The 25629-nt window shown below is 43.7% G+C and overlaps 1 protein-coding gene across 1 annotated transcript in view; it reads left to right on the forward strand.

Annotated features, from left to right (window-relative positions):
• CCDC13 (coiled-coil domain containing 13) overlaps positions 1-24888 on the forward strand; it is a 38746-nt gene extending 13858 nt beyond the window's left edge. The window contains exons 5-16 of the mRNA XM_030446497.1: positions 2320-2409; positions 2699-2815; positions 4024-4128; positions 5846-6010; positions 8045-8221; positions 9854-10060; positions 11140-11273; positions 14373-14456; positions 15260-15388; positions 19059-19213; positions 24113-24227; positions 24732-24888. Coding sequence (XP_030302357.1) covers positions 2320-2409; positions 2699-2815; positions 4024-4128; positions 5846-6010; positions 8045-8221; positions 9854-10060; positions 11140-11273; positions 14373-14456; positions 15260-15388; positions 19059-19213; positions 24113-24227; positions 24732-24888 — 1635 coding nt within the window. The remainder of the gene's footprint in view (positions 1-2319; positions 2410-2698; positions 2816-4023; positions 4129-5845; positions 6011-8044; positions 8222-9853; positions 10061-11139; positions 11274-14372; positions 14457-15259; positions 15389-19058; positions 19214-24112; positions 24228-24731) is intronic.
• The last annotated feature ends 741 nt before the right edge of the window (positions 24889-25629 follow it).

A 25629-nucleotide genomic window follows, 5' to 3' on the forward strand; every position in this document is an offset into this window, starting at 1 on the left:
AGCCCAGGATGCCATTGGCCTTCTTGGCCACCTGGGCTGCCACACACAGTTGCTCACATCTCTTTAGTTACTCTTTAGCTAAGCTGGATCACTATCTGGACACTCATCTTTTTCTGTTGATTGGAAAAAGAACCAAGACAACTAAAGTACCATTCAGAAGCATCAAAGTACAATCTGAGATGCCACTGGACCTCTCAGGCATCCCTGCAGGGCTGTTAGACATGGCAGGACTTGCAATCCTGGAAACCTTCCAGATACCCTCAGATGCCTCAAACTCTGCTAAATCAGTTGTGGTGATGGTTCCTTTATAAATCCATCACCATATATATTTTCACCACTGAAAAACACAGTTATTTTACATAATTGTTACCTCTTTGCTTGTATGACAACAGGAAAATATGTAAATGATTAGTGATTTAATGGCTGCATCCCCACAGACAAAATGGAAGGTGTGGCCCTTGAGTAATTGAGCAATCCCTTAGCAAAGGGTGATACATGTAAACAAAGGCTGCAAAGGGATGTTTGACAGATATTTTTCTTTGGATTTGACCTACCAGCTGCCAGCACTGCCTGGAAGTTCTCATTCTCAGTCCATTGACTGAAAGAGTTCATGAACTGCACAGAAGGAGTGGCCTTGAGCATTGATTTCCTCGCAAAGAAGGGGTAACTTCAGAGCTGGATTTGATTTACTCCCTTTCCCCAAATATCACTTTAGTGAAGAAGCTCTTCCTTTGAGCCTTCTTTCATTCAGGCAAAGAATCAAGATTTTCTGCCCATCCCAAAGAAGGAAGTTTCATCCCTTTTGTCAGGGTTTAACACTGCCCTGGTAATTAAACCGAGTGACAGACCCTCTCTATTACTCCCCCTCTCCTCCCTGATAAAGAAAGGAGAGAGAATAAGGGAGAGAGACTGAGGGGTTGGAAACTAAACTACACAGCTTGAATGAAGCAGGAATAATAAATAGGAAAAATGACTAAATCTATACAAATATACAGGAAAATTGATCCCAGGTTCCTCCCCCCTTTTCCCCCAATAACTCTCACGTCACCCCCGAGGCTGCAGGGCAGCCCTGGGAAAGTCCAGGCTGGAATCCTGGGGTCAGCAGCAGTTGGGAGCTGGAGGCAGGAACACACAGATTCAGGCTGGGATGGATCAGGAGCACAGGCAGAGGAAGGGATGGAATCCTCCCGGGATGCTGAAGCAAACAGGGAAGGGGTGAAGGAAGGGAAGCAGGAAGGGCAGGAAGAGCAGGCAGCTGGAAGCTGGCTTGGCCCTCGTGATGCCTCCAATTTATCCTGAATATGAGGTGTATGGGATGGAATCCTCTGTTTGGTCAATTCTGGCATCTATCTTGTCTGTTCCTCCCCAAAGGAGGGTTTCAGGTGGGACCTCTTTATCCTTCCAGAGGGCAAAATGTTCCTCAGAGCTGAGCAGTGTCCCTGGTTCTGCAGCCCATTCCCAGCTGTAACTCTAAACACCCAGAGTTCTCAGTCCCAGAGCAGCCACTGACTGAGAACCTTGCTGTTCATTTCAGCAAGTGCAGCTCCTGACAAGAGACTGAGCTGAAAGCAAAAGTACCAGACAGAAAATCCCCTTTATCCTGGCCCAAACCAGGACACCTTTGCATCACTGCTACCCAGTCTTTCCAGCTCCAAATTCACTCCAAACCAGTAACAAATCTGCAACATCAGCACAGGACCTGATGCAGAGCAGAAGGGTTATGTGCTTGCCTTCCTAAACTGTGGCAAATAATAAGACATTTTCATCCCAGGTTGAGAAATGCTACCTTAGAACTATCCCAGCTAAAAAAAAATAGCCTTGGCATCATCACTATATAGTCATTTTTCCTTTTAGATTCATCTGGTAAACAGAGCTTTGTGCTTTTTATCATTTATACTATGATTTTCTTGAAGAGTGAGTGAATTGGCATCCAGAACCCAGGACAAAATCCTGATTTGTACATCTTGTCTGTAGTGGATTTGCTTTTATATATATATAAACACTTACTTTATGAACCTCTGGTGATAAAATCTGACAGAAGTCTCTCTACTTGATAACTGAAAGTTTTTCCACAGTAAAGCAACACATGCTTCTTCAGAAAGTATTTCAGGAAAAATTGCATGCTTTCCTACTGATAAGATTTTAAAAACAAGGAGAAATTAAATTGTGGGGCTTTTTCCTGAAGTAAATAAACATTCAGGATCATAAAAATGGCAGTTGTACATTTTTTTTCAGGTTTTTTAATTTAATTTTTCTTCCATGGAGGTGATCTCTTCACTGTGGCTACTCTAGAATAACAATGTTTATTTTCTTTTACAGCTACAGACAGCTGCAGAAAAAATACATTATCTTGGTGGTGGTGATGCAGGAATCAAGCAGTCAGCTCTGAAGATGATAGAAGGAAACCTGGTATGAACTGAAGAGAGGAAATCAGAAGCTGATATTAGTTACTCCCTTCCATTGTGTAATCCTTTCCTTATGACAAGGATGTATCTGGGTCACTAGTTTTGTGAGCAAAATTCTCTGTTTGTGTGTTCTCTATGACCCCCAAAATTAGGGAGGGCATTTGTATGGGTCTGGGAAAATAATAATAATAATAATAAAAAAATCCTGGGATCCTGAAGGATCTGTGGATCTTAATCAGTTCTTTTTTCCCTTGGGGCTTCTGTTCTTTCTGAGCATGTTCTTCTCTCCAAAGGCTGAAAGCCCAGAGGTGAAAGCATTGCAAGAAAAATTAACCACAGCCAACTTTAAAGTCATGGACTATCGGAACCAACTCCAGTCTGCAAAACAGGAACTGAAGATGACCCAAAAGGTACTGTTCTACTCTTACAGAGGGAATTCTGTGCCTCTGACCCTGTGCAGGAGGAATATTCTTGTGAAATCAGAAGGAGGCTTCTTCTCTTTTTAGCTTCCATGAAGTATTCCAGGGAACTGTTAGGAGGTAAGAGAAGACACGGGTGTAGTGGTTGCACTGAAGAAAAATGCACATTGAGAGACACTTTCCATGCTCTGAGCCCACAGCTGTCATTATTTCTGTGTCCATTATTTCTGTTTCTATGCTGGGTACAGATTGTTTAAGGTTTGAAAATCCCAGTTCAGCAAAATAAGTTTGTGACTGACTTGAAGCATCCATTCAGGCCCCTTCCTCCTGTCCCAAACATTTAATTATGTATTTATTTCAATGTAGGCTTCAATCCCATGGAAATCAAGGAAATTAAAGACCAAGCTTGCACTAAAGCACATACTTAAGCAGTTTATTGGAGTGACATCCAGAGTAACCTTTTCCTCTTCAATTCATGATGGATTTTAATGCATAACTGTGTGTTCTGTTTCCTTTGGTTTCATTACTTCACGTAAGAGACCTGCAATGCAGATCAGAGTAGAGAATATGATCCTAAAAATAGAATTCTCCTGACCTTTTTATAAATAATTTAAATGCTCTTCCTACTAACTTTAGCTCTCGTTAGTGTGGTTGGACTGGAATTGTGCAAGAGATTGGCTTGATTCCTGCTTGCAGGGGTGTGTATTAAGACAGTATCTGCACCCTGTTCCTGTTTAGTGCTGCTTTTCATTATATCAAAACTAATTATTTAGGTTGAAAACTGTGAGTAATGCTTAGTAAACCTTGGTGATGAATTTAAAATCCTCTTTTTTTTACTAAACTAGCAGAGTTTAACACCCAGCTATACAGCTAGATGGTACAGCTTGACACCCTCCATAGGCAGGCAGGAGAGACAGATTGACATGATTAAAAAAGCAAAGAATAATACTCAGGCTTTTCAAAATACTGAATTACCCACCCACTTCAGCAAGTAAAACCTAACTCCTCACAGCCACTGACAATCAGTTTTGTAATAAGGATCCAAAAGAGCTTACATCACATGGGTTACAGGATATCAGGTACCATGTACAGATACAGTATTTTGTGTTTACTGCCAAAGAAACCAGCTTTTCCTCCCCTCTCCCCAGCACACATATTTAAGCCCAGCCTTATTGTTGCTGTTAATCCCTTTTTCCTAGCTTTTAGCAAATGAAGTTGGTGAAAATGTGAATATTCAAAGTCTCTTGGTCAATTCTGGCAGCTGGCGTGGACGAGCCCAGCAAATTCTTGTTCTCCAGAACAAGGTGAGTTGAGACACCCCCCCCAGTGCCATGTAAACTGAGTACTGGGATGCTCTGAGTTCAGATATTACCTCAGTTTAAGGTAAAGATACTTTTAGCTCTCCATTAAGTAATTCTTTACATCCAGAGCTGCTTATAAAGTGCATCCCACTACCATGTTACTGCAACTGCTTGGCCAGGTTTTTCTGTGTTGAAGAAAACAACTGTTAGAATAAAATTCTAGAATAAAATTCTCTGGTGACTTTTTGAGTTGTTTTGGGTAGGTTTGTGTGTGTGTATAGGTGTGCATAGGTGGGGGGGTGTTAGTTTTTAATTATTTTAATTATGTGTTTATGTGTACAGGGTCATTCAGAGCTCCTGCAAGCAATCTTAATGAGGCTCTAGCAAACATGTGTCAGAATTTGAGCTGGGAATTCTTCACATCTGTGTCAAAGGAAGGAGTTCAGTGACCTTAGAGAGCTGTGGCTGCTTAGTTAAGATCTCAGGATGTTTTGGAGGTTCTTCTTTCCACTGAGTACAGAAGGAGCCCTGTCAGGATCTGTGCTCTGACTTCAAGACTTTTGTTCAGTTCCTAAAGTCAGTTGGGGAGAATTGAGGGCAGATAAAATTTTCAAGTTGTTCCCCCAGGACCTTCAGTAGAATCTTTAACTCTTGAGCCTTCTGAAAGGCCCAGTCTAGCTGAAATGTCAGCTTGAGACAGGGAGTCAGCTTTGTCTGCATCTTAAATAAAACTTCTCTCAGGCAATTTGATACATATTTTTCTGCTGTTTTAATTATGTTCCAGCAAACTGGGATTTTTGCACTCTGATTGTCTCAAATTCTTAACCTCTACTTTCCCTTGAGCAAATGACATCTTCCTTCTGTTAGACTGGGATTAATCTGAAGACTGTTCAGGCTGTACTCTTAACACAGGAATCTCTTTCCCAAGCCAGTCTCCTCGGGCCCCTTCTGTAGCCAGTGGGGATCTTGCAAATAAGTCCCTGGATCAAAAGTAGGTAGGTCCACCTTATCCTAGAAGACACCTCCAGAACAGGGCAGAGAAATTGTGCTGTTTCCTTCCACTGACTATAAAAGAAGTTCACTTGACCACACTTAGGTGTCTAACGCCACCTGAGGTGCCACAAGGGTGTCCCTCTGACCTCTGGTCATCTCTCCATACATCCTGTATGGATGTATGGTAAATCCTGTGTTATATGTGCCCCCAGTATCTCAGGACATCTCAGACACCTGTAGTTTGGCTTAGGAACAGTGCCTTATGTTTAAATTGAGGACATCCTGGATGGTGCTTCTGCTAAGACCAAGCAGAAGATGGTCTAAAAATGTCTAAAGACCAAGATGTCTAATTTTATATGAATGGGTGGATGTCTGCACTGCTAGAGGAGAGCTGAGGCATTATTCTGTTGCCACATGTGTGTTCAGTGGGATTCAAGATGCTTTGGAGCATCTTCCTGGCCTCCAGATGTGCTTCTAATAAGGTACACGTGTCCTGAGCCTCCTATAGGTCTGGTGTCATTTCTCCTCCCTGCACAGATGCCCTAGACATCTGCAGGTTTGTGAGCAGCTAATAAATTTAAATTTGAAAGAACACACACTGCTCTGTGTTAATTAACCATGTAAATGCCAGAAAGTAAAATGCTGCTACACTTGAAGTTCCCTTTGGTTATGTCCTCTTGGATGCTGGACTGCACTGCAGGTAAAAGTTGTTGTTACTGCCCTCTAGGTTCGAGAGCTGGAGAATCAGCTGGGTCAAAACAGGACCAGAGCATCCCTGAATGAGACTGATGAGGAATTCCTGGCACTCACTGATCCAAGGAAGCTGTCAACCCAGGAGAAGAACTTGCTGAAGATTCGCAGCTTGGAAAAAGAAAAGAAAGAAACCTTGGAGGTAAAAACCTGTATGCTGAGAGGGTCCTGTTTGGATACAGAGTGTGTTATAACTTGCCTTGCCTTCAAGGTGTATGTTACACCTTACCAGGAGACCATTTCAGAAACACAGATGTTATGCTGTAGGAAGTCCTGCCAGAGCTCACAGAATGAGCACAAAACTTCCAGACTGATTTTCTGTATTGCACTCTTGTATGGCCAGGCATTTTTTTGCAGCACAGGATTTAGTCTTCCCCTCCTCTGCTGCATGATTCATTTGTCAAATGCATCTGCTTGACCTGAAACATGGCCACTTGATAACTTGTGCTTGATATTTGATGTTAGAAAAAGGGAGAGAGGGCCTGGGCTGCAAGGCAGCTGCTACTGGCCCTATATTGAGGGCATATGCAGAAATAAAGCTTGCTACAGCTGCATCCAAACTATGAAGCCAGGCTGAGGGAGTTGGGGTTGTTCAGCCTGGAGAAGAGACCTTAGAGCAGCCTTCCAGTGCCTGAAGGGGCTCCAGGGAAACTGGTGAGGGACTTTTTACAAGGCATGGAGTGATAGGACAAGAGGTAATGGTTTTAAGCTGGAAGAAAGGAGATTTAAGTCAGATATTAGGGAGAAATTCTCTCCTGTGAGGGTGGTGAGACACTGGAACAGGCTGCCCAGCAAGGTTATGGATGCACCTCCCTGGAAGTCTTCAAGACCAGGTGGGATGGGGCTTGGAGCAACCTGGGATGGTGGGAGGTGTCCCTGCCCATGGCAGGGGGGTGGAACAAGATGTTCTTTAAGGTCCCATCCAACCCAAACCATTCTATGGTTTTATGAAACAGCATCCAGCAGTTAAGCAGTCATGGAACTAGAGGGGAAATTATTGTGAATGGAGCTTGAAATACAAAGGCAAAAGTGGAACTTTGCAGATGACAGTTATTGAGAAAAGCCTTCCCTGAGCTGTGTGCTTGCAGCTATAAATCTTCTCTTTCATTCTCAGGGCCAAGAGTGAAAGGTGGGCACCACCTCATTGCTCATTTTTATTGGACAGTTAAATTGCAGTGAGAAAGGCAGCAGCTAATCAAACTCTGGGATGGTGCCAGGTGGCTTCTACAGAAGTGAACACAGGGAAGGAGCAGAGGGAGGTGTTCTTTGCTAACCTCACTATCTGTAACTGACTCCTACCCCCAATTTTACTGTGCACACAGGGATAGAAATCCTTTCCACCTGGGGATTTACTACAGGTGCTACTATAGCCTCATTCACCCTCTAAACCTGTTTATTTTTGTAGCATGTGATAGATGATGGGTAAGACCCAGTGTCTCACCACCCTCATAGGAAAGGATTTAATCCTAATATCTCATCTAAATCTCCCCTCTTTCAGTTTGATTTTGTTGCCCTTTGTCCTGTCATTCCATACCTCCTTAAAAAGTCCCTCCCCAGCTTTCCTGTGGTGTCTTCAGGCACTGGAAGGTGCTCTGAGCTTTCTCTTCTCCAAGTTGAACAACCCCACCTCTCATCCTGTCTCCATAGTGCTGCTCTAACCCTCTGATCCTCTTGGAGGAACTGAACACAGTTGGGGTCTCACAACAGCCAAGCAGAGAGGAAGAGTCACCTCTCTTGAGCTGCCTTCATCTAGGGGAGGGCATGGCTCAGGGGGCAGCATATATCAAGGAGAGCTTCTGCTGGATAGTGTGGCATCCTACCCTGTGTCTAGAAGGAAGAGAGTTTCCCCAAGGAGGATGATGAGGCAAAACAAAAAGCAGAAGCATAAAGAAGTGGATTTTAACAAAAAATTATTGCCTGCTTCCTGGCACATAACAAATCATCCTAGTCCACTTGTATTCCTGAGCAAACAGACCTTTTTCTGGTGCTGACAAGCAGGCAGCAAGTAGCAGCATTTATAATTTCTACTTAGTTAGGAATGATGTGATTTGGCAGTTCCATTTTTATTTTTTTTGATTCTGCCAGACCATGTGTGATCTCTGGAGCTGACTGAAGCACCTGGGGCTTGGTGATGGGCTCTAACTCTCACTTCTTTGATGTCTTTGCATCACTGCAGAAACTCACTGGGGAACATGATGCTCTCCAAAAGAGTCACGAGGAACTGAAAAAAAAATTTGAGGCATCAAAAGCCAGGAACAAAGTACTGAGCAACGAAGTCAAAGCCCTGAAGGGACAGATTGTGACCTTGCTGGAGAAAGGAAAACACGACGATGAGCTCATAGATGCCTTAATGGTACAGTCTGACTGGTCCTGTTGGTCCCAGCCCCTGCAGAGCAGCCCTCTTTGCTAGAAGGGATGAAACATGATGTCATTTAATAGCACAGACAACCTGAGGGGATGCAGGGGCCTGATGAATCACACTCTGACAGCCAGAGGTCTCAGAGTCAGCTAAAACCCTTCATTTGGGATCAGATCATGCAAAAGCTGCAAGACAGCACCAGGAGTGACACTGGTGCAGCCAAGAAGCTCTGAGCTGCAAGTTCTGTAAGAAATGTTGTGAGAAATAAGGCCAGGTTGGATGAAGCCTTTTGCAACCTGGACTAGTGGGAGGTGTTTTGGATCTTGCTGATCTTTAAGGTCCTTTCCAACCCTGCCCATTCTATGATTCTATGAAATGTGGTGCAGAAGGATTGCAATAAGAGGTAGAGGAAGGGCTTCATTCCTGACCCATGAAGCTGGTCTGTATTTTCTGTTCTGTTTTCAGTTCCATTGGTTGATAATTCTTTTTCTGAGAATGCCTAAAATCTTGCACTTTAGTTTGTTGTGTTACACAGCCCAAAACTCACAAGCTGAGCACTGAACTGGGTGGACATTCACCTGCAGTAGGTGGAGCTGAGAGGACTCAGCCCCCTCAAAACCAAGAGTTTTAAGTGGAAACTCAAGTTATACTTGAAATAAGTGGCTGCTTTAATGGTCTTGCAGGATCCTTTTGTCCTGCCATCATTCTAAGTCCTCCTCCCCAATTATGGTAGTGAAAGAAAAAAAATAATATTAGAAAACATGCTGCTTCTTAGTAGGGTTTTCCTGATCCAGCTCCTCACAAGTTTCAGATCACTTATACCTCATTGCTTCTGTATTTAGATTTTAGCTAAGACAAAGCTGGCATTCCCCCTTCTGCACACTGAATATTGGTCCTGAGCAGCAGATCAGGCAGATTACAGAGGAGCCAAATAACAGTTGTCACTTTTGCTAAGTCTGAACATTCTCACTAAAATTATTTTGGAATGCTGTGGGTTTATTTGGGATGGAATGATTAACCTGTTTTATCCCTTACATCAAAGAATCTCCTTGCTTGCTGTTTGTTGGCCTGACAGAACAAACTCTCCAATGAATATTGGATATGATGGATGATATGGATATCCATATGATGGATATGATTGGAGTGAATGAATATTAGATTTGTCAGTGTGAGAAAAACTCCAAAGCCCACTGGTAAAACAGCCTAGCTGTCATCTTCTACAACATTCATAGTTTAATGTCAGTATTATCTGATCATGTTCTAATTTCCTACAAAAAATCAGAAACATTTACATTTATCCAGTTTATGAAAATGTCACCTTCTTTGCCAAAGACCAACCTTTTCTGCTACACTCAGGAGCCAAGCTGCTGGCAGACTGAAGCTCTCCATTGCTCAGGTCTTTTCTGCTTGCCCCATCCAGTCACTAAAGTGATCTTACACTTAAAACATGAACTGAATTGTTGGAGTAGTGAAATCAATGTGCTTACACCAAGGCTTGGCAGAGCAATGGCTTGCCCCCAGCATTCCTAAATGGTTTTTTTTTTCTTGAAGGCTGTAAAACACCCAGGGAATCTTAATCATTGTGTGCAGAAGTGAAGAGCTCACTCCTTGTTTCTATTTTATCAGAGCCAACAGAAGCAAATGCAGGAGATCTTACAGCACCTGAGCCAGAAGGATGAGAAGAACAGGGAGTCCCAGCTGATGCTAGGGTTACACTTGAACAGTGACATTCAGAAGGAAAACTGTCTTCTAAAGCAACTCAGACAGAGGGTGGCTGAAAGAGAAGCAAAGGTTAAAGAGCTGGAAGAGGAGATTGAGCAACTCAGACTTCAGGTAGGCAGGAAGAAGGAATTAACTGGAGGAACACACTTTGTGATAATTTTTAGATCTGCTCTTCCACTTCCTTCTCCCTTGTTATTTGAGTTGTTCATCAGAGACACTAAATACCTCTCCTACTGACAGTCCCTCCTGAGGGAATGATAAAGCAGGAATCCTCACTTGTAATTCTTCAGTTGCTTTCCTGTTCTTACATAACTTTTCAAGCTGCAGGAAACATGGAAATATCAGTCAAGTCCACATGTTGCTCCATGTTAAGGCTGTCACATGGCTGGGATGGGCTGCAGTGGGGACTTCTCAGTGTTCAGCATCCTTGGCTGATAAAGGAAGCAAATAAATATAGGTGAGGCCAACATCAGCAAGGTGCCATGGTACCCAGCTACATCCCCTCAACAAGTGATGGGACCCCTAGTTAATTATCCTCATCTCTCACTGTAAATCCCTTTAAAATATTCCTCTTCCTCAGAGCTCCAAGCTATTGATCTGAGTCCAGTGGGTGGAATGGGGAAATTTGATTGTATTGATGAAGGAATTGGCAATTTTTGCCCCTTGTGGACTAGGGTCTGAAAAATGTTTTCAACCTTGATGGTCTGGTGTTGCAAACTGATATAAGCAAAGAGGAACACAGTCACAGGAGTTGAGAGGCAGTCCAGAAACCTGCCTAAGGCTTCTCCTGTGGCCTGGTATCTTCCAATCATGTTTAATTTGAGAGTATTTAGACATCTAATTCCCATTGATATAAAACCCTTGCAGGGTTATGGTAAGACTGAATCTGTCAGATGCTTCAGGACTGGGGCCTGGACCACTGAGCCCATAAAACCAACTGTGCTGGCACTGGTAGTGGTGGTTCTGTGCTTTGGGTTCTCCACCACCACCACCACCACCAATGATTTCACATGAAACTGCACTTTTTATTGACTTTTTTGCTTTGTTTCCATCCTGCAAAGAGTAGAAAAGGTTCTGAGAAGGTCCCTTCGATCCAAAGTTCTGGCATGCTTGTAGCAGTAATTGCAAGCTGCTGATCAGGCAGTGATGCCATAATTTTCCTTTGAACTGTGTAATTGGTTTTATAACAGCAGAAATCTGCCTGTCAAGGGGATGGTCCAGGAGATGCTGATCCACCATCTGAGCACTCAGAGGAGCCAGGTTTTTCTCTGCTTAAGCCTCTGGCACCAGGCAGCAATCAGATTGCAAGGATTGGATCTGCTCGGTAAGAAGACCCTAATATCAAGGTTTAAAATTCTTGTGAGTTATTCAGAAACCTGTTTTTCCCAGAGAACTGCAGCAAACCACAAGTGCTGTGTGCCAGCAGCTGTGGCTGCCTGTTTACAGTAGATGGGAATCTCTACTCACATTATCTCTTGGACTTTTCATTCTGCAACACAGCAAGATAGACAGGCTTGCAGACATTACTACATTTGGCATGATGGCAGGGCAGCTAATTCTGTTTCTCCAGCTCAAATAATGTTTATGTGGTTGGCTTAAGTGCCTGTGATTCTTCTCTCTTATGAGAAACGAGGCTTCTCCTGAGCAGACTTCTGAAAGCAGGGTGGTGAATTAATCCATGATGCCATTTTAGGTAAGCACTAAATCACAGGTGCATTATTTAAATCAATAACTAGACTTTGAGCAGGATTTACTTGCAGAAATGTTGAAAATACACCACATCATTTGTTCTTAACAAACACCCTTTCTAAAACCTCACTGAGGACCATGGGAATTACACTAATCTCAATACAGCAGCAAATCTCATTTTTGTTTACACTGATGTGACTCTGGGTCACTCTGGCTGTGGAAAGGAACCATAGTACCAGGGAAAATTACATCCTTTCCAGTCAAAATGCTGGTTCTGTTGCTAAGGAGTGCATGGTCTAATTGGCAATAAGGATTTCAGGCTGAGAAGGAAGGAAATTTTTCATCAAGTTGAATTTGCACCTGATTTCTTCTGTGTAATTTTAGCACACGTACCACATTAATTTAAACACTGAATTCAGCTTTAAATTGTCAGATGTGTCTCTGAGCCTAAGTAGAGCATTAATACAAACTTTAAGAATAGTTAAGAGTTAAAACACCCTTAATTTGAAAGTTTCCTCATCTCCATTGTTAAGCTCTTTTGACTTTATTCTCTCACTTCGTACTCTGAGGGAGTTGTGGGTTTCACAGATAAAATAATTATTTTTTCTGCTTTTTTACTTCATTTCTCTGCTGTTTGCAAGCAGGAAAGAAGTAGACAAACAAGGCTGGGTTATAATAGAAGCCACTAAGTGCAATGCATAAATTATTGCTTGTATACATGGCTGACACAGCTCTGGCATGGAAATAGCTGCAATGGATGAGCCTTAAAAGTGTAAGAGCCATTAATAACTTGGTCAGCAGGGCTCACTCATTCTATTAAATTTAATATGCTGATGAATTTCTATTCCGTTTTACTTCAGTGAATCATCTTTTCCTATCAGGAAGGATGAAATGAAAAATGCTATAAATAGGAACAAAAGCCCCTTGGAGACGTTGAAGTGAAAATCTGCATTCTTAGGCTGGGCCACTTCTATCATTATCCACCTTACCTTGATTTTAGGATTAACCACTCCTAGCCTAGAAAGCAGCTCTGCCTGTTCCTGTCAAGACTTTATCCTCTGTTAGTTGCTCTCATTTTAGAATTCTACAATCATTAAGGTTGGAAAAAATCATTAAGCCCAACTGTCAACCCCAAAATCACCATGCCAAGTAAACCATGTCACAAAGTGCCACATCCACATGAGTTTTGTGCACCTCCAGGGATGGTGACTCCCCCACTTCCCTGAGCAACCTGTTCCGATGCTTGACCACTCTTTCAGTAAAGAAATTTTTCCTAATATCCACTCTGAACCTCTCCAGTTCTGTGGCTGCTCTGTGACATGGAACTCCATGATGCTTGGAGTGCCAGCCAATTATTCCCAGAAGGACAGACATCAAACACTGAGCTATACTTTTTGCATAATGGAGGCACAAGGTGTTTTTACAGCCTGGTTTGGAGTCAGGGAGCAAACTGAGTTACTGTTTGCAGAGCCTGTGTGATGCCAATTTAAGAGGCTCTGGGAGGCTTTTCCCAACAAGGCAGCAATAAACATTGGAAAATGAGCTGAGTTCTTGGAGCTCTTTAGAGCTCAGAGCTGACAAAAATGTCTACCTGGACTTCAGCAAGGCCTTGACACCGTCTCCCACAGCATCCTCCTGAAGAAGCTGTCAGCCCACAGCTTGGACAGGAGCACCCTGTGCTGGGTTAGGAACTGGCTGGAGGTCCGGGCCCAGAGAGTGGTGCTGAACGGGGCTGATCCAGTTGGCAGCCGGTCACTAGTGGTGTCCCCCAGGGATCAGTGTTGGGCTCAGTTCTGTTCAATATCTTTATTGGTGATTTAGATGAGGGGATTGAGTCCATCATCAGCAACTTTGCAGATGACACTAAGCTGGGGGGGAGTGTGGATCAGCTGGAAGGCAGGAGGGCTCTGCAGAGGGACCTGGACAGACTGGAGAGTTGGGATGATCCCAATGGGATGAGGTTCAACACGGCCAAGTGCCGGGTCCTGCACTTTGGCCACAACAACCCCATGGGGAGCTCCAGGCTGGGCACAGAGTGGCAGAAAGGGACCTGGGAGTCTGGATTGCCAGGAAGCTGAACAGGAGCCAGCAGTGTGCCCAGGTGGCCAAGAAGGCCAATGGCATCCTGGGCTGGCTCAGGAACAGCGTGGCCAGCAGGTCCAGGGAAGGGATTCTGCCCCTGTGCTCAGCTCTGGTGAGGCCACAGCTTGAGTCCTGTGTCCAGTTCTGGGCCCCTCAGCTCAGGAAGGAGATTGAGGTGCTGGAGCAGGTCCAGAGAAGAGCAAGGAGGCTGTGAAGGGATCCAGCAGAATTCCTGTGAGGAAGGGCTGAGGGAGCTGGAGGTGTTGAGGCTGGAGAAGAGGAGGCTCAGGGGAGACCTCATCACTCTCTCCAACTCCCTGAAAGGAGGTTGGAGCCAGGGGGGGGGTTGGGCTCTTTTCCCAGGCAACTCTCAGCAAGACAAGAGGGCAGGGTCTCAAGTTGTGCCAGGGGAGGTTTAGGTTGGAGATGAGAAAGAATTTCTTTCTGGAGAGGGTGATCAGACATTGGAATGGGCTGCCCAGGGAAGTAGTGGATTCTCCGTGTCTGGAGATATTTCAAAAGAGACTGGATGTGGCACTGAGTGCCATGGGCTGGGAACTGCAGCAGGAGTGGATCAAGGGTTGGACTTGATGATCTCTGAGGTCCCTTCCAACCCAGCCAATTCTATGATTCTATGATTCTTTCTCCTCAGCACAGTGTCCAAGATGGGCCATACTCTTGTGGAGTCAGCAGCTACTAAGCCTTTCCTTCTCAGCATGAACATCCCACCTGGAAGGTAAGTATGTGATCTTCATCCTAAACAAGGGATGTTTCCTGCCACGCTCCCCAAGCTGCTGGCAAACCTTCCCCTTCTCTGCCTTGTTTCTGTAACAAACAGCTTTCACCATCCCTTCTTTCATCATCCCTTTGACCTGATAGTGCCAAAGAGCTCTGACCCAGGCTCCAGTGTCTTCTTGCTATCATAAGTTTTTAACTGATTGCTTGTTTTTATGCCCCATAAATCCTATTTTTCCCCTTTCATCCCCAATCACCAAGATTTCTCCTGCTTTTTTGCTCTAAAGCAAGTACTCCAGAATACTCCTGTACAGAGAGGTCAGAGAAGGAATGAAGACCATAATAATGGGATAGATGGGAAAACTTCCCCTTCTTTTCATTACAGATTAGGCACAAGAACATCCATTGTAGTGGTGCTGCATGAAGTCTTTCAGTGGGAGAAAATCAATAGTGTGCCATTGATTAGCACTTTGGAGAGTCCACATCCAGGCTGCTCTTACTTGGGCAGGTAGCAATGGGAGAGGAGTCAGTGGCAGTGGATTGCTCAGAGGTGGAAGTTTATTTCCAGGGGTGATGGAAAAGAAAAGACCTGATGAAACCCTCCAGTGGCTGAATTCCCAAAGATTTCCTTTCTGTTTATTGCAGTAGAAGGATGCTGGGGGGGAGGGAGTGAGCCTTGCTCTGCCTCCTGGCTTAGTCTTCAGACAACTGTATTTTTGGAGACATTTTTCCAATCCTGTCTTTGTTTCCTTTCTTTTCTTTGTGAAATGGGAAACAGACTCTCTGTGCTTCTGCTGTTTTCAGGCTTGCTGGCACTGAGAGCCCAGATTTGAAAGTGCTGCAGACCCAGCTCATAGAGCACAAGGCTCTTTGCCAGGCTGCTGAAGTGGAAAGAGACAGGCTCCTGGAACTGGTCACTGTGCTGCAGAAAAGGTAGAGGCTGTTCCTGCCAGGATCCTTGGTGGGATGCTGCAATTAAGGAGCACAGGAGATGTGGGAGAGTCAGTAGCCTGCAGTACAGTGTGCTGCCAGTGTCATCCCTGCCTTTAATAGGGGCTTTTTCAGGTTTTTTCTGCTCAAATTCATTGCCCAGCTGATGATTCTGGGTTTCTTTTTATTATTTTAGATCAAAGCAGAAAAAAATAAAGTGATCTTCAAGCTTGCTGCACGTAGATAAAACTTGAATGGGGATATTTCTGTGTGTGGGGTGTTATTTAGGCAGCAATATTATTAAGCAGTAGTAAATACTGTAATTAGAGTTATAATCTAACTTCTCTTCCAAAAGTGTTTCACATTCTTTGAAGTTTCATTGTATCCTCTTCTAAATTAATTTCTTCTGTTTTAACTGAAGCATAATGGTGATTTTTTTAATGTTTTTTTTCCTGTTATTCAATTTAAGATGATGTTAAAAGCAAACCATGTTTTAGGAGAGCAGGGAAAGCAAAGTCTTTTCTCTTTGAACAACTTCCATCTACTGCTTTTTATCCTGGGTAAAGAATGTGTAATATTTGATTCCCAAATCTGTATTACAGCTTGTAGGAAGATAATACTTCTGTCTGTGTGCTTTTGAATACATTAGGTACTATTTGCTTTTTTTTTTAATTTTATTTTACAATAGTTTTAATTTCTTTTACCTAACTTTTGTCTTGAGCAATTAATCACAGTCAGAGAAACATGGGGCTTTTTGTAACTGCATTAAAGGTGCTTTTAAGGGCAAAATCCTGGAAATCCAACCTGGGAGAATCACATCCATGTTTGTAAGCCCAGAGACTTTAACAGAGCTGTGCAATTAGCTGAGGATGGAGGTGTGAGTGATAGCAGAGCTGGGGCCATTGCTAATCCAGCATGATGAAGAACACAGAGTCAATGAAATGCACACTTGCTTGTAAAATATACCATAGCCTGGTGATTCAGCAGCTTCACAGCACAGGTTTTTTTCAAGAGCTCCTGCAGGTAAAGTAAATTTTCTCAGGTTGTCTGCAATAACTCTTGGAAGACCTCAGGACAATATAGCATCCAGTAATACTGCAAAATTAATATCTGTAAGAAAAAATTATGCATTCTTCCTCTTCCCTGTTGGAGTGTGGGTCAACCAAGCCATATAATATATATTTATATATATATATAACATATATAATGCTTCAGTCAGGAGAGGAGCAGTGGGAATGATGACACAAGTGGGATCTTTTTCTCTACACCAGCTGCCACAATTCAGGACTGTTTCACAACCCCATTACTGCAGAGGAGAATAACCCTGTCAGGAGATACTCCATCCTAAACCATTTGTAGGACTGGGCCCTGCTGGGAGAAGGAGAAGAGCTAGAGGAGCATTTGAATTGAATTTGCTCACCTTGGCAGAAGATTTAATAAGAACCAAGCAGGCTTGCCATTTTTTCTCCACTATTTGTCTAATATGGATGCTGGGTGACCACCTGGTCAAATGAAAGTTTAGTGAATTCAGAACCACTGGGAGGAATCTAATTTCTCATAGCATGTCACCAGCTTGGTAATTCACTACCACAGGAGGTCAGAGCCTTGCCTGGAGCTAGTTTTTTAAGACAGTGATATAATTATGGTTGTAATTTCTTTTTTCTTTTTAGTTGTGCCAGCTAGGAGGGAAATAAGACTCATCAAGTCTCTTGCTTCAGGGATTAATCAGCTCTCACCCAAAAGGTCAAAAGGAAATTCTTTTATTCTGCACTATACAGCAAATCCATTTGAGTTCCTCTCTAGATTTAAACTCCTTTAAATCATTTGGTAGCAGGTGCTGCCCCCCATGAGGTGCACCACTGACTGCATCCATGGGCACACATCACATCTTCATAGAATCATAGAATGGTTTGGGTTGGAAGGGACCTTAAAAATCATCTTGTTCCAAACCCCCTGACCAGGACACCTCCCACCAGCCCAGGTTGCTCCAAGCCCCATCCAGCCTGTCTTGGAACACTTTCAGGGATGGGGCAGCCACAAATTCCTTGGGCAACCTGGGCCAGGGTCTCACCACCCTCACAACAAAGAATTTCTTCCTCATGTCCAACCTCAATCTCCCCTCTCCAAGTTTTAACCCATTTCCCTTGTCCTCTCCCTACCCCCCCGTGTCCAAAGCCCTCCCCTAGCTTTCTTGGAGCCCCTTCAGATATTGGAAGGTTGTTGAATAATGCAACATAAGCACTGAAGACAAAAGGAGTTGGCAGACCTGAATTTAAAGAAAAAAAAAATTAAAAATCAGCCATGTTTTTGCCTCAACATGTTGTGTATTTTATGTATTTTAGAGTTTCTACAGGAATTTTGAAACATTTTTCTTTTCCATCTAAGTTTGGATGGACAGACAGTCCCTTCAGTTGCTGCCTGAGTTAGGTTGTCACAGACCTCACCTCTTCCACAGCACCTCTGCTCTTCTTTACTTGCCATGTCCTATTAGAATCATAGAATAATATTGGTTGGAAAGGACCTTAAAGATCATCTGCTCCAACCTTCCACCAGCCCACGTTGCTCCAAGCCCCATCAACCTTCAACATTTCCAGGGATGGGGCAGCCACAAATTCCTTGGGCAACCTGTTCCAGGGTCTCACCACCCTCAAATTAAAGAATTTCTTCCTCATGTCCAACCTCAATCTCCCCTCTCCAAGTTTTAACCCATTTCCCTTGTCCTCTCCCTACCCCCCCGTGTCCAAAGCCCTCCCCCAGCTTTCTTGGAGCCCCTTCAGATATTGGAAGGTTGCTCTGAGCTCACCTGGGAGCCTCCTCTTCTCCAGGCTGAACAACCCCAATCCCTCAGCCTGGCTTCCCAGGGAGGTGCTCAGCCCTCTGAGCATTTGAGTGGCTCTGCTCTGGACACCTTCCAGGAGCTCTGTGTCCTTCTGGTGTTGGGGACTCCAGAACTGGACCCAGCACTGCAGAGCAGAGGGGAGAATCCCCTCCCTGGATTTCTCTCTGTGCTTCTGCTGATGCAGCCCAGGACCTGGTTGGCTTTCTCATGTTGAGTTTCTGCCCCACCACCACTCTCAACTCCTTTTTGTTGTCATTTTCTCAGGTGTTGTGTGGGGTGAACAGAGGCCATTTGCTCTTCCATCCTGCACTGCAGACTGAACCCTCAGTTTCTTTTCCACTCTCTCCCTTCCCCATTAATGTCAAATGTTAAAAGCAACATCAAGTTTCTTTTCTTACCTGCAGGTAACTTATGTTAAACCAGCTAAATGCTAGGCAGTGTTTTTATAAACTATTTTCCTTCCAAATTTCCACAGCATGTTTAAAGAACACCAAAAATACACTTTATTATTCCTGTGATAAACAAACCTCTCTTCAAGAATCTGCAGCTTGCCTGCTTATCTGAGTGGGAAATTCACACAAGTCCAAGTGTTAAGGGATCTAGGCAGCTTCTTTTTATGAACCCATTACTTAATTCTGCTTTGCAAAACTGGGGGATGTCATCTGGAACAATTTCACTGGGATTTCAGCCTTTGGATGCGTGGCAAATTCTCCTTTTTCTTCTGCTGAGAGCTGTGCAGCATGGAGCAGGGTGCAGAATGGAGACTGATCCTTAATAGTCATAACAAAAATAAGCTGAACTACTTTTTTTCCTTTTTTTTTTTTTTCACATCAGAGTGGAGGAAGGCAATGAAAAACTCTTGGAAGCTGAGAAGAGGCTCCAGGTGGAGCGTCGGCACGGTGTGATTTTGGAACAGCAGCTTGAAAAACTACAAATGGATCCAGAGAGTAACAGAGGAGAACACAAACTTCCCCTGAGGAGCAAACCAGGTGAGGTGGAGCACTTACCTACAACTGTGTCACCAGTTAACCTAACACCCACCACCAGTACAGATTTTGGGGGAGAAAGACCATGGAGAAAGACCTTGGAGCCCCAGTGGACAGGAAATTCTCCATATGTCAACAATGTGGCCTTGGGGCCAAGAGGGACAATGGGGTCCTAGGTACATCAGGAAAAGTGTGTCCAGCAGATCTAGGGAGGTTCTCTTCCCCTTCTACTCTGCCCTGTGGAGACCATACCTGGAATATTGGACCCAGTTTGGGGCTCCCCAGTTCAAGAGAAAAAGGAATGATGAAGGGACTTGAGCATCTCTCTTATGAAGGAGGACTGAGAGCCCTGGGGCTGTTTAGCCATGAGAAAAGAAGGCTGAGAAGGGATCTTAGGAATGTCTGTAAATATCTGAGAGGTGGGTGTCAAGAGGAAGAGGCCAATCTCAGTGGTGCTTAGGAATGGGACAAGGAATAATGGGTTGAAGGTAGAACATAGGAAGTTCCACCTCAAAATGAGGAGAAGCTTTTTGGCTGTGAGAGTGAGAGAGCCCTGGCCCAGGCTGCCCAGAGAGGTTCTGGAGTCTCCTTCTCTGGAGAATTTCCAACCCCCCTGGATGTGTTCTGTGTGCCCTGCCCTGGGGGATCCTGCTTTGGCAGGGAAGTTGGACTGGATGATCTCTGGAGGTCCTTCCAACACCTAAAATTCTATAAATCTGCGATTCTGTGTCCCTGTTCCCACCTCTGTGCTTAATAGACAGGACCAACACTGGACTCTATCAAACCTACACAGGTTTTTGACTCTTCACAGGGCTATTTGGACCTGTGCAATACAGAAGGGAAAACCCTGGTCCCACTTCACTCAAGAGGATTTTGCCACAAATGGAAGTGGGACCAGGACTTTTGCTTTTTATGTTCTTCTCATGGCATGAGAGTCTACAGGGAAAACCTGACCCAGCTCTTTGTTGCCACCAAACCCACTGCCATGTTCTTTCCACTTCTGAGAGATTCAGCTGAAGGTTAAGAGCAGAATTAAAGGACGCATCCCAATTTAAGGCCTGTCAGTGTCTATGAAAAACTATTGCTGGTGATGAAGTAATTAGATCTGGTGTAATTTATTATCCCATGAACGTGATAATCTCCTGCTATAAATATGAAAGCCTCACTTGCATAGTTAAAGGGGAAGAATTCATGGTGGATGTTAATTTTTTATTCCCCTGATCAGATCCTTTTATTGCTTAAGGACTCTGATTCTGTCAAGTGTCGACACCAATAAAATGGCACATATTCTTAAGGAAACTTTTCCAGTGCTTTCCCTTTTTAAATGTGTTTTCATAAAGTAAAAAGACTTTTAATGCCAGGCTCTGAACAGTAGGAACAGGAATTCCAATTTGGGAGGTAGTAGGATGCCATCAGGCTGAGTTACAATGATTGGAGCAGTTTCAAGCCTCATCAGAGACCTTCTACAAGCTCTTGGCCTGCCCCATGCTGAAACTCAGGATCTTGGGTTTTTGGGAGACTGCCCTGCAGCTCAGCAGATACAAGATGTGGCTTTCCATCATGACTCCATCCAGCTCTGTGGTATCAGTGTGACCACATCACCTCAGAGCTGACTACTGAGCACTATAAATCTTCTTTTCCACCTTCACTGGTGTCTTGGTTCTCCTCAGGTGTGGGTCAGACTGAGGAAGACCCCCTGGAAGTGTTGAAGGCCAGGTTGGATGAAGCCTTGTGCAACCTGGTCTAATGGGAGGTGTCCCTGCCCATGCAGGGAGGTTGGATCTTGCTGATCTTTAAGGTCCCTTCCAACCCAAACCAATCTGTAATCCTAGGAAATGCCATGGTGGTGCTCACTGGCATCTTAATTCATACAGGAGAGCTGGAGTTTCTGCTTGAACATCTACATGGTGTCCAGGAGCTCAAGAGAAGCATTCACCCATCCAGCATCCAGACAGGATTAGGAATGTGGGAAGAGGATTCAGAGGAGCTTTTATCCTGCATGGAGACTCAACAGTTGTTTCAAACCAATTCCCCTCTGTAAAATACAACTCTGTCCCTTAGAGCACAACTGTTGAGTCTTTGCCAAGAAAGGGTGGGCCAGATGATCCTTGAGGTCCCTTCCAACCTGGTGTTCACTGGCATCTCAATTCATACAGGAGAGCTGGAGTTTGAACATCTACGTGGTGTCCAGGAGCTCAAGAGAAGCATTCACCCATCCAGCATACAGAGAGAATTAGGAATGTGGGAAGAGGATTCAGAGGAGCTTTTATCCTGTATGGAGACTCAACAGTTGTTTCAAACCAATTCCCCTCTGTAAAATACAACTCTGTCCCTTAGAGCACAACTGTTGAGTCTGCCAAGAATGGGTGGGCCAGATGATCCTTGAGGTCCCTTCCAACCTGGTGTTCTATGACTAGGTGATTATATGATAGGGCTGCAGCCAAGACTGCCTCATTCTCATGTGTTTTTCTGTAAGCACTGATATTTAGGGCTCTATTACTTGGGTTACAAGAGCCTAGCAGCAGGGAAAGTAGTGCAGAAAAAACTTAGATCTTAATAGAAATCTCATACTTAGAAACAAAGTCCTGCAGCCTTTGGCCTTTAGGATGTGGGAAATTCATCCTGAGAAGAGAGCAGTGCTGAGCCTCACAGATGTGGTATTGTGGGATGGTCTTTGTGATTCCCAGGAGGGTTTGGACCTGGAAGGTTTTGGAGCCCTCGTAGGGTTCTGCAGCTGCCCAGGGGAAGGAATTGAGGTGTGTGTAGGGAAAGGTAGTAGCCAGGTGAAAGTTGTGGGAATACAACTCTCTATGGTACACTTTTTATTGACTCCATGGGGTCATCTTGGTGGGGTCATCTAGAGGAGAATGGAACTGAATTTTTGAGTGCTCAGACTTTGATAGTCAAGTGTCAATATGTTGGCCTGGCATCACGCATCTGCTCCTTACAACACAGTGATAAACTCTCCAGGTTCTGAGGCATTTTGCTCAAGTTGTTGTGCTGTAGTAACAGTTTGGTAACTCACCTCTGGGAGATTGGTATTTCCCTACCAGGGGAAGCAGGCTCCTTCTTTATGGCAAGTTCTTACTAAATATTTCCTTCTCTAAAAGCAAACAGAGGATGGGCAGTAAGACTCATAAAAAGAAATCTCTCAAAGTCCAGAAGGTGAGGAGTTAAAAATCTATTTCACCAGCCTCCTCTTAAGAGATCTCAGCCTCTTGTGATGTGCCAAAACTCTGGAATTAGTACAAGAAACAAGTCAGTAATACACCTCTCCAGCAGAACATGTAGGGTGATCTAAATGCTTTCATGCCAGATAGTTGAGGAAATAAGAAGGAATGAAAAGCTTGAATATAAAATAGAGAATAGACAACCTGCTAATTAACATAATATTTTCTTTCCCAAAGTGTAAAATTGGAGAGAGCTGATCTAATTGCTAATCTGATGTTTCTAGTCTCTTCAATTGAAGGGAAGGAGATAATGATGCCATAGAGCTAGGAGCCACCCAGTTGTGCTTTAAAATTATTCATGCTGTTCAGGTTTTTTTGCTCTTTCCCAAATTTATAATTAGCAAAGAATAATCCCTGAGGAGAATAGGTAAGGAACAGCAGGTTTTTCTCAGTCCTGTAAAACACAGCTTCAAGATCAAAAGCATTTTGTGATTATACAACACAGCCTTTTGTTCTCCTACCTTTGTGTCAGAGTCTCAGACCAGGTTTATTCCACCCAAGGAGGATTTAGTGGTTTAATACCAGATTTCCTTATTTGAGGATACTTGACTTGATGTGAGAAATTTTTGTGAGACAGCAATATAGTGAAATCAGAACACAAATATGGTTTCCATTACCAGTCAAGATGGTCACTGTCACAGTGCTGGGTGTCCTCAGCTGCCAGAAAGGAATCCATGGGTTTGAAGCCAGGTCAAACTTCTTTCCTTCAAAGTTCATTTTGCTGGTTGTTTGATTTTTATACTCCATGTTGTGCTGAACCACATATAAACTCCCCTCATGTGTTGCTCTGTCTGGTTCCACTTTCTATCAATTATTTTAGAGAAAGCCATTTACAATTATCCAGCTGATTCAGATGTTTATCTACAGCAAAGACCATTCTCCAGTCCTCCTGGTGTTGGAATAAGTTCAGCATCCTCTGCAAAACCTGTGGACACTTCTACATTCCTTTCTGAGCTTCTTAAACACATCAGCCTTGCCTCTCTTCTCTGAGCCTTCTTCCATTGAGGGGTTCACTGGTCAGTCACAACTTTTTGCTTTTCCAGCCTCAGTAGTACATTTGAATTATGCTTCCTCTATAACCCTGAATAGAAGGTTTTGTGTCTCTTTGAAATGACAGGAGCAGTGCTGGAGGTTTTGGGTATGTTCCTTTAGTTAGAAAAGCATTTCTGAGTTAGAACCTTAGTTTGAAGAACACATTTAAGATCTTTATTGCATTTAACTTATGTTGTGTATATGCTGAGGTGCTTTACAAAAGCTGTTTTGGTGTGTGCCACACAGCAATGTTATCACAGGCATTCAGGAACCAACAGTTGCCATCATCTTAAGTGGAACAGAATAGCAAGATAAATAGCAAAATAATCCTTTTCACCTGTTTCTGACACCTAATTTTTTTGCCACTTAAATATTTTGGATTTTTTTTTTCCTCTCTAAATAGGTAGGCACACATATTACTGCATTTAGCCCCAAAATGCCATCTTAATGTGTTTTGATTGTGCTGAAAGGAGATTAAAATAAAAACCTGTCCTATATAGTTACAGGATCTTCATGGATATACACAGAACTAAACAGATTCCTCAGTAATTCCTCAGTTTCCTAAGATTTGCTCAGTGTGCTACCAAGTGAAAATAGTGGCTTGTTTAACTAAAACTCCATTTTGTGATTAAATCTCCAGGCCAGGCTGCAAATCACTCAGGACTCACCTTGAATGTGAGTGATAGGCAGGAGCTCTCTGCAGCTCAGCTCTCCAAGTTGCCTCTGGAATCACAGATAGAGGAGCTGAGCACAAGGTAAACTTTCCCTTCCCTTGCTCTGTTACTCAAATTCACTGCACTCCTCTTAGCAGAAATATTATCTGCACCCACTCCTCAGAAGATAAAAGTGCAGCAAACCCTGCAGAAATCACAGATCCTCTGGTTTGAGCTTTTCTGTGCCATTTTTACCCAGATCTCCCAATAACTGTACAGATACCTAGAAAAGTTAAGCTAATGCAAAGAGTAAGCAGGAAAACAAGTGTGAGGAGCACACCTTTTTTTGTCTTTTTCTTTCCTTATTCAAGCTTATTAGTGAAAATAAAATCATAAACTTTATCACAGCAGATCTAGCAAAGTTCTGTGGTCACATAATACACTTTTCTACCTCAAAGAGAGAAAACATGAGTGGGAAATGTGGCCTTTCTCGTGCCTGTCATACAATTCCCAGATCAGTGTGCTCTTCCCTAGAGCTGAAGGACTGTTCTGATTTGCTCTGAAGCCCCAGAGCTGGCATGAAAGTTTCTTTTTGTTTCCTCCCAGGCTTGTGATGCAGCTGAATGAGAACGAAGTTCTGAAATCCACCCTGGAAACTACTGTGAGAAAGAACAAGGAAGACTTTAAACAGTATCAAGACACAATGGACCAAGTGAAGGCTATCTTTCTACAGGCCATTCAGCAGAAACAAGAGAAGAGTTAAGATATTCTGAGTTCTTTGGACTCCAGAGCAGGAAGGGAGCTCAGGCATCCTGCCCATGAATTGCAATGCAGTGGCACTGCAGCTTTGCAGCCTCAAGTCTTTAGCATTAGCAGAAGGGGGTGAGAAATGGAGATGAAATTCCAAAAGGCTGAAGGTTTTGTATCTCAGAAAACTCTGTCTGTAAGGGTTAGCAAGCAGCTGGCTCTCAGACTTCATGTGCCTTAGGTTGGTTCAGTTTAGGATGCTGCAATTCTGCAGTGTGATTTTGGGCAAAACCACCCTAATTTCCACAAAATTTTCCTCAAGAGGGCTGCTTATCCAATATGCTTCTGCCTTTATCAGCTCCTAAAGGAATTTGCTGTGCAAAAGTTATGCCAGCTCCCTTCCAAAGTCATGCCAGGAAGAAACAGAGCTGTGTTTTTATCAGCACACTGATACCTCTCTGTCTTAGGCTTTCCATAAGATTTAAGTGCTGAGGGAGTGGGTTAGAGTGTGAATATCTGCAAGGGGATTTGGGGGGGCTCCACTCACCATTCCAACCTCTTTATTTGCTTGATTGTCTTCGCAGCAGAGTTTCCATTGAAGAAGTAAGACTGTGCAGACCATGCAATCAGTCTGACCCACCTTAAATTCAGCTCATTCCCTACAAGACTTGCCATCCAGCTTTGAGATTCCCTGTTTCTGAGTCTCTGCACTCATCCATCAGGCAGCTCTTGTTATTGCTAGGAAGAAATGCTCACA

This window comes from Calypte anna, chromosome 2 (genome assembly GCF_003957555.1).
Source record: "Calypte anna isolate BGI_N300 chromosome 2, bCalAnn1_v1.p, whole genome shotgun sequence".
Lineage (NCBI taxonomy): Eukaryota > Metazoa > Chordata > Aves > Apodiformes > Trochilidae > Calypte > Calypte anna.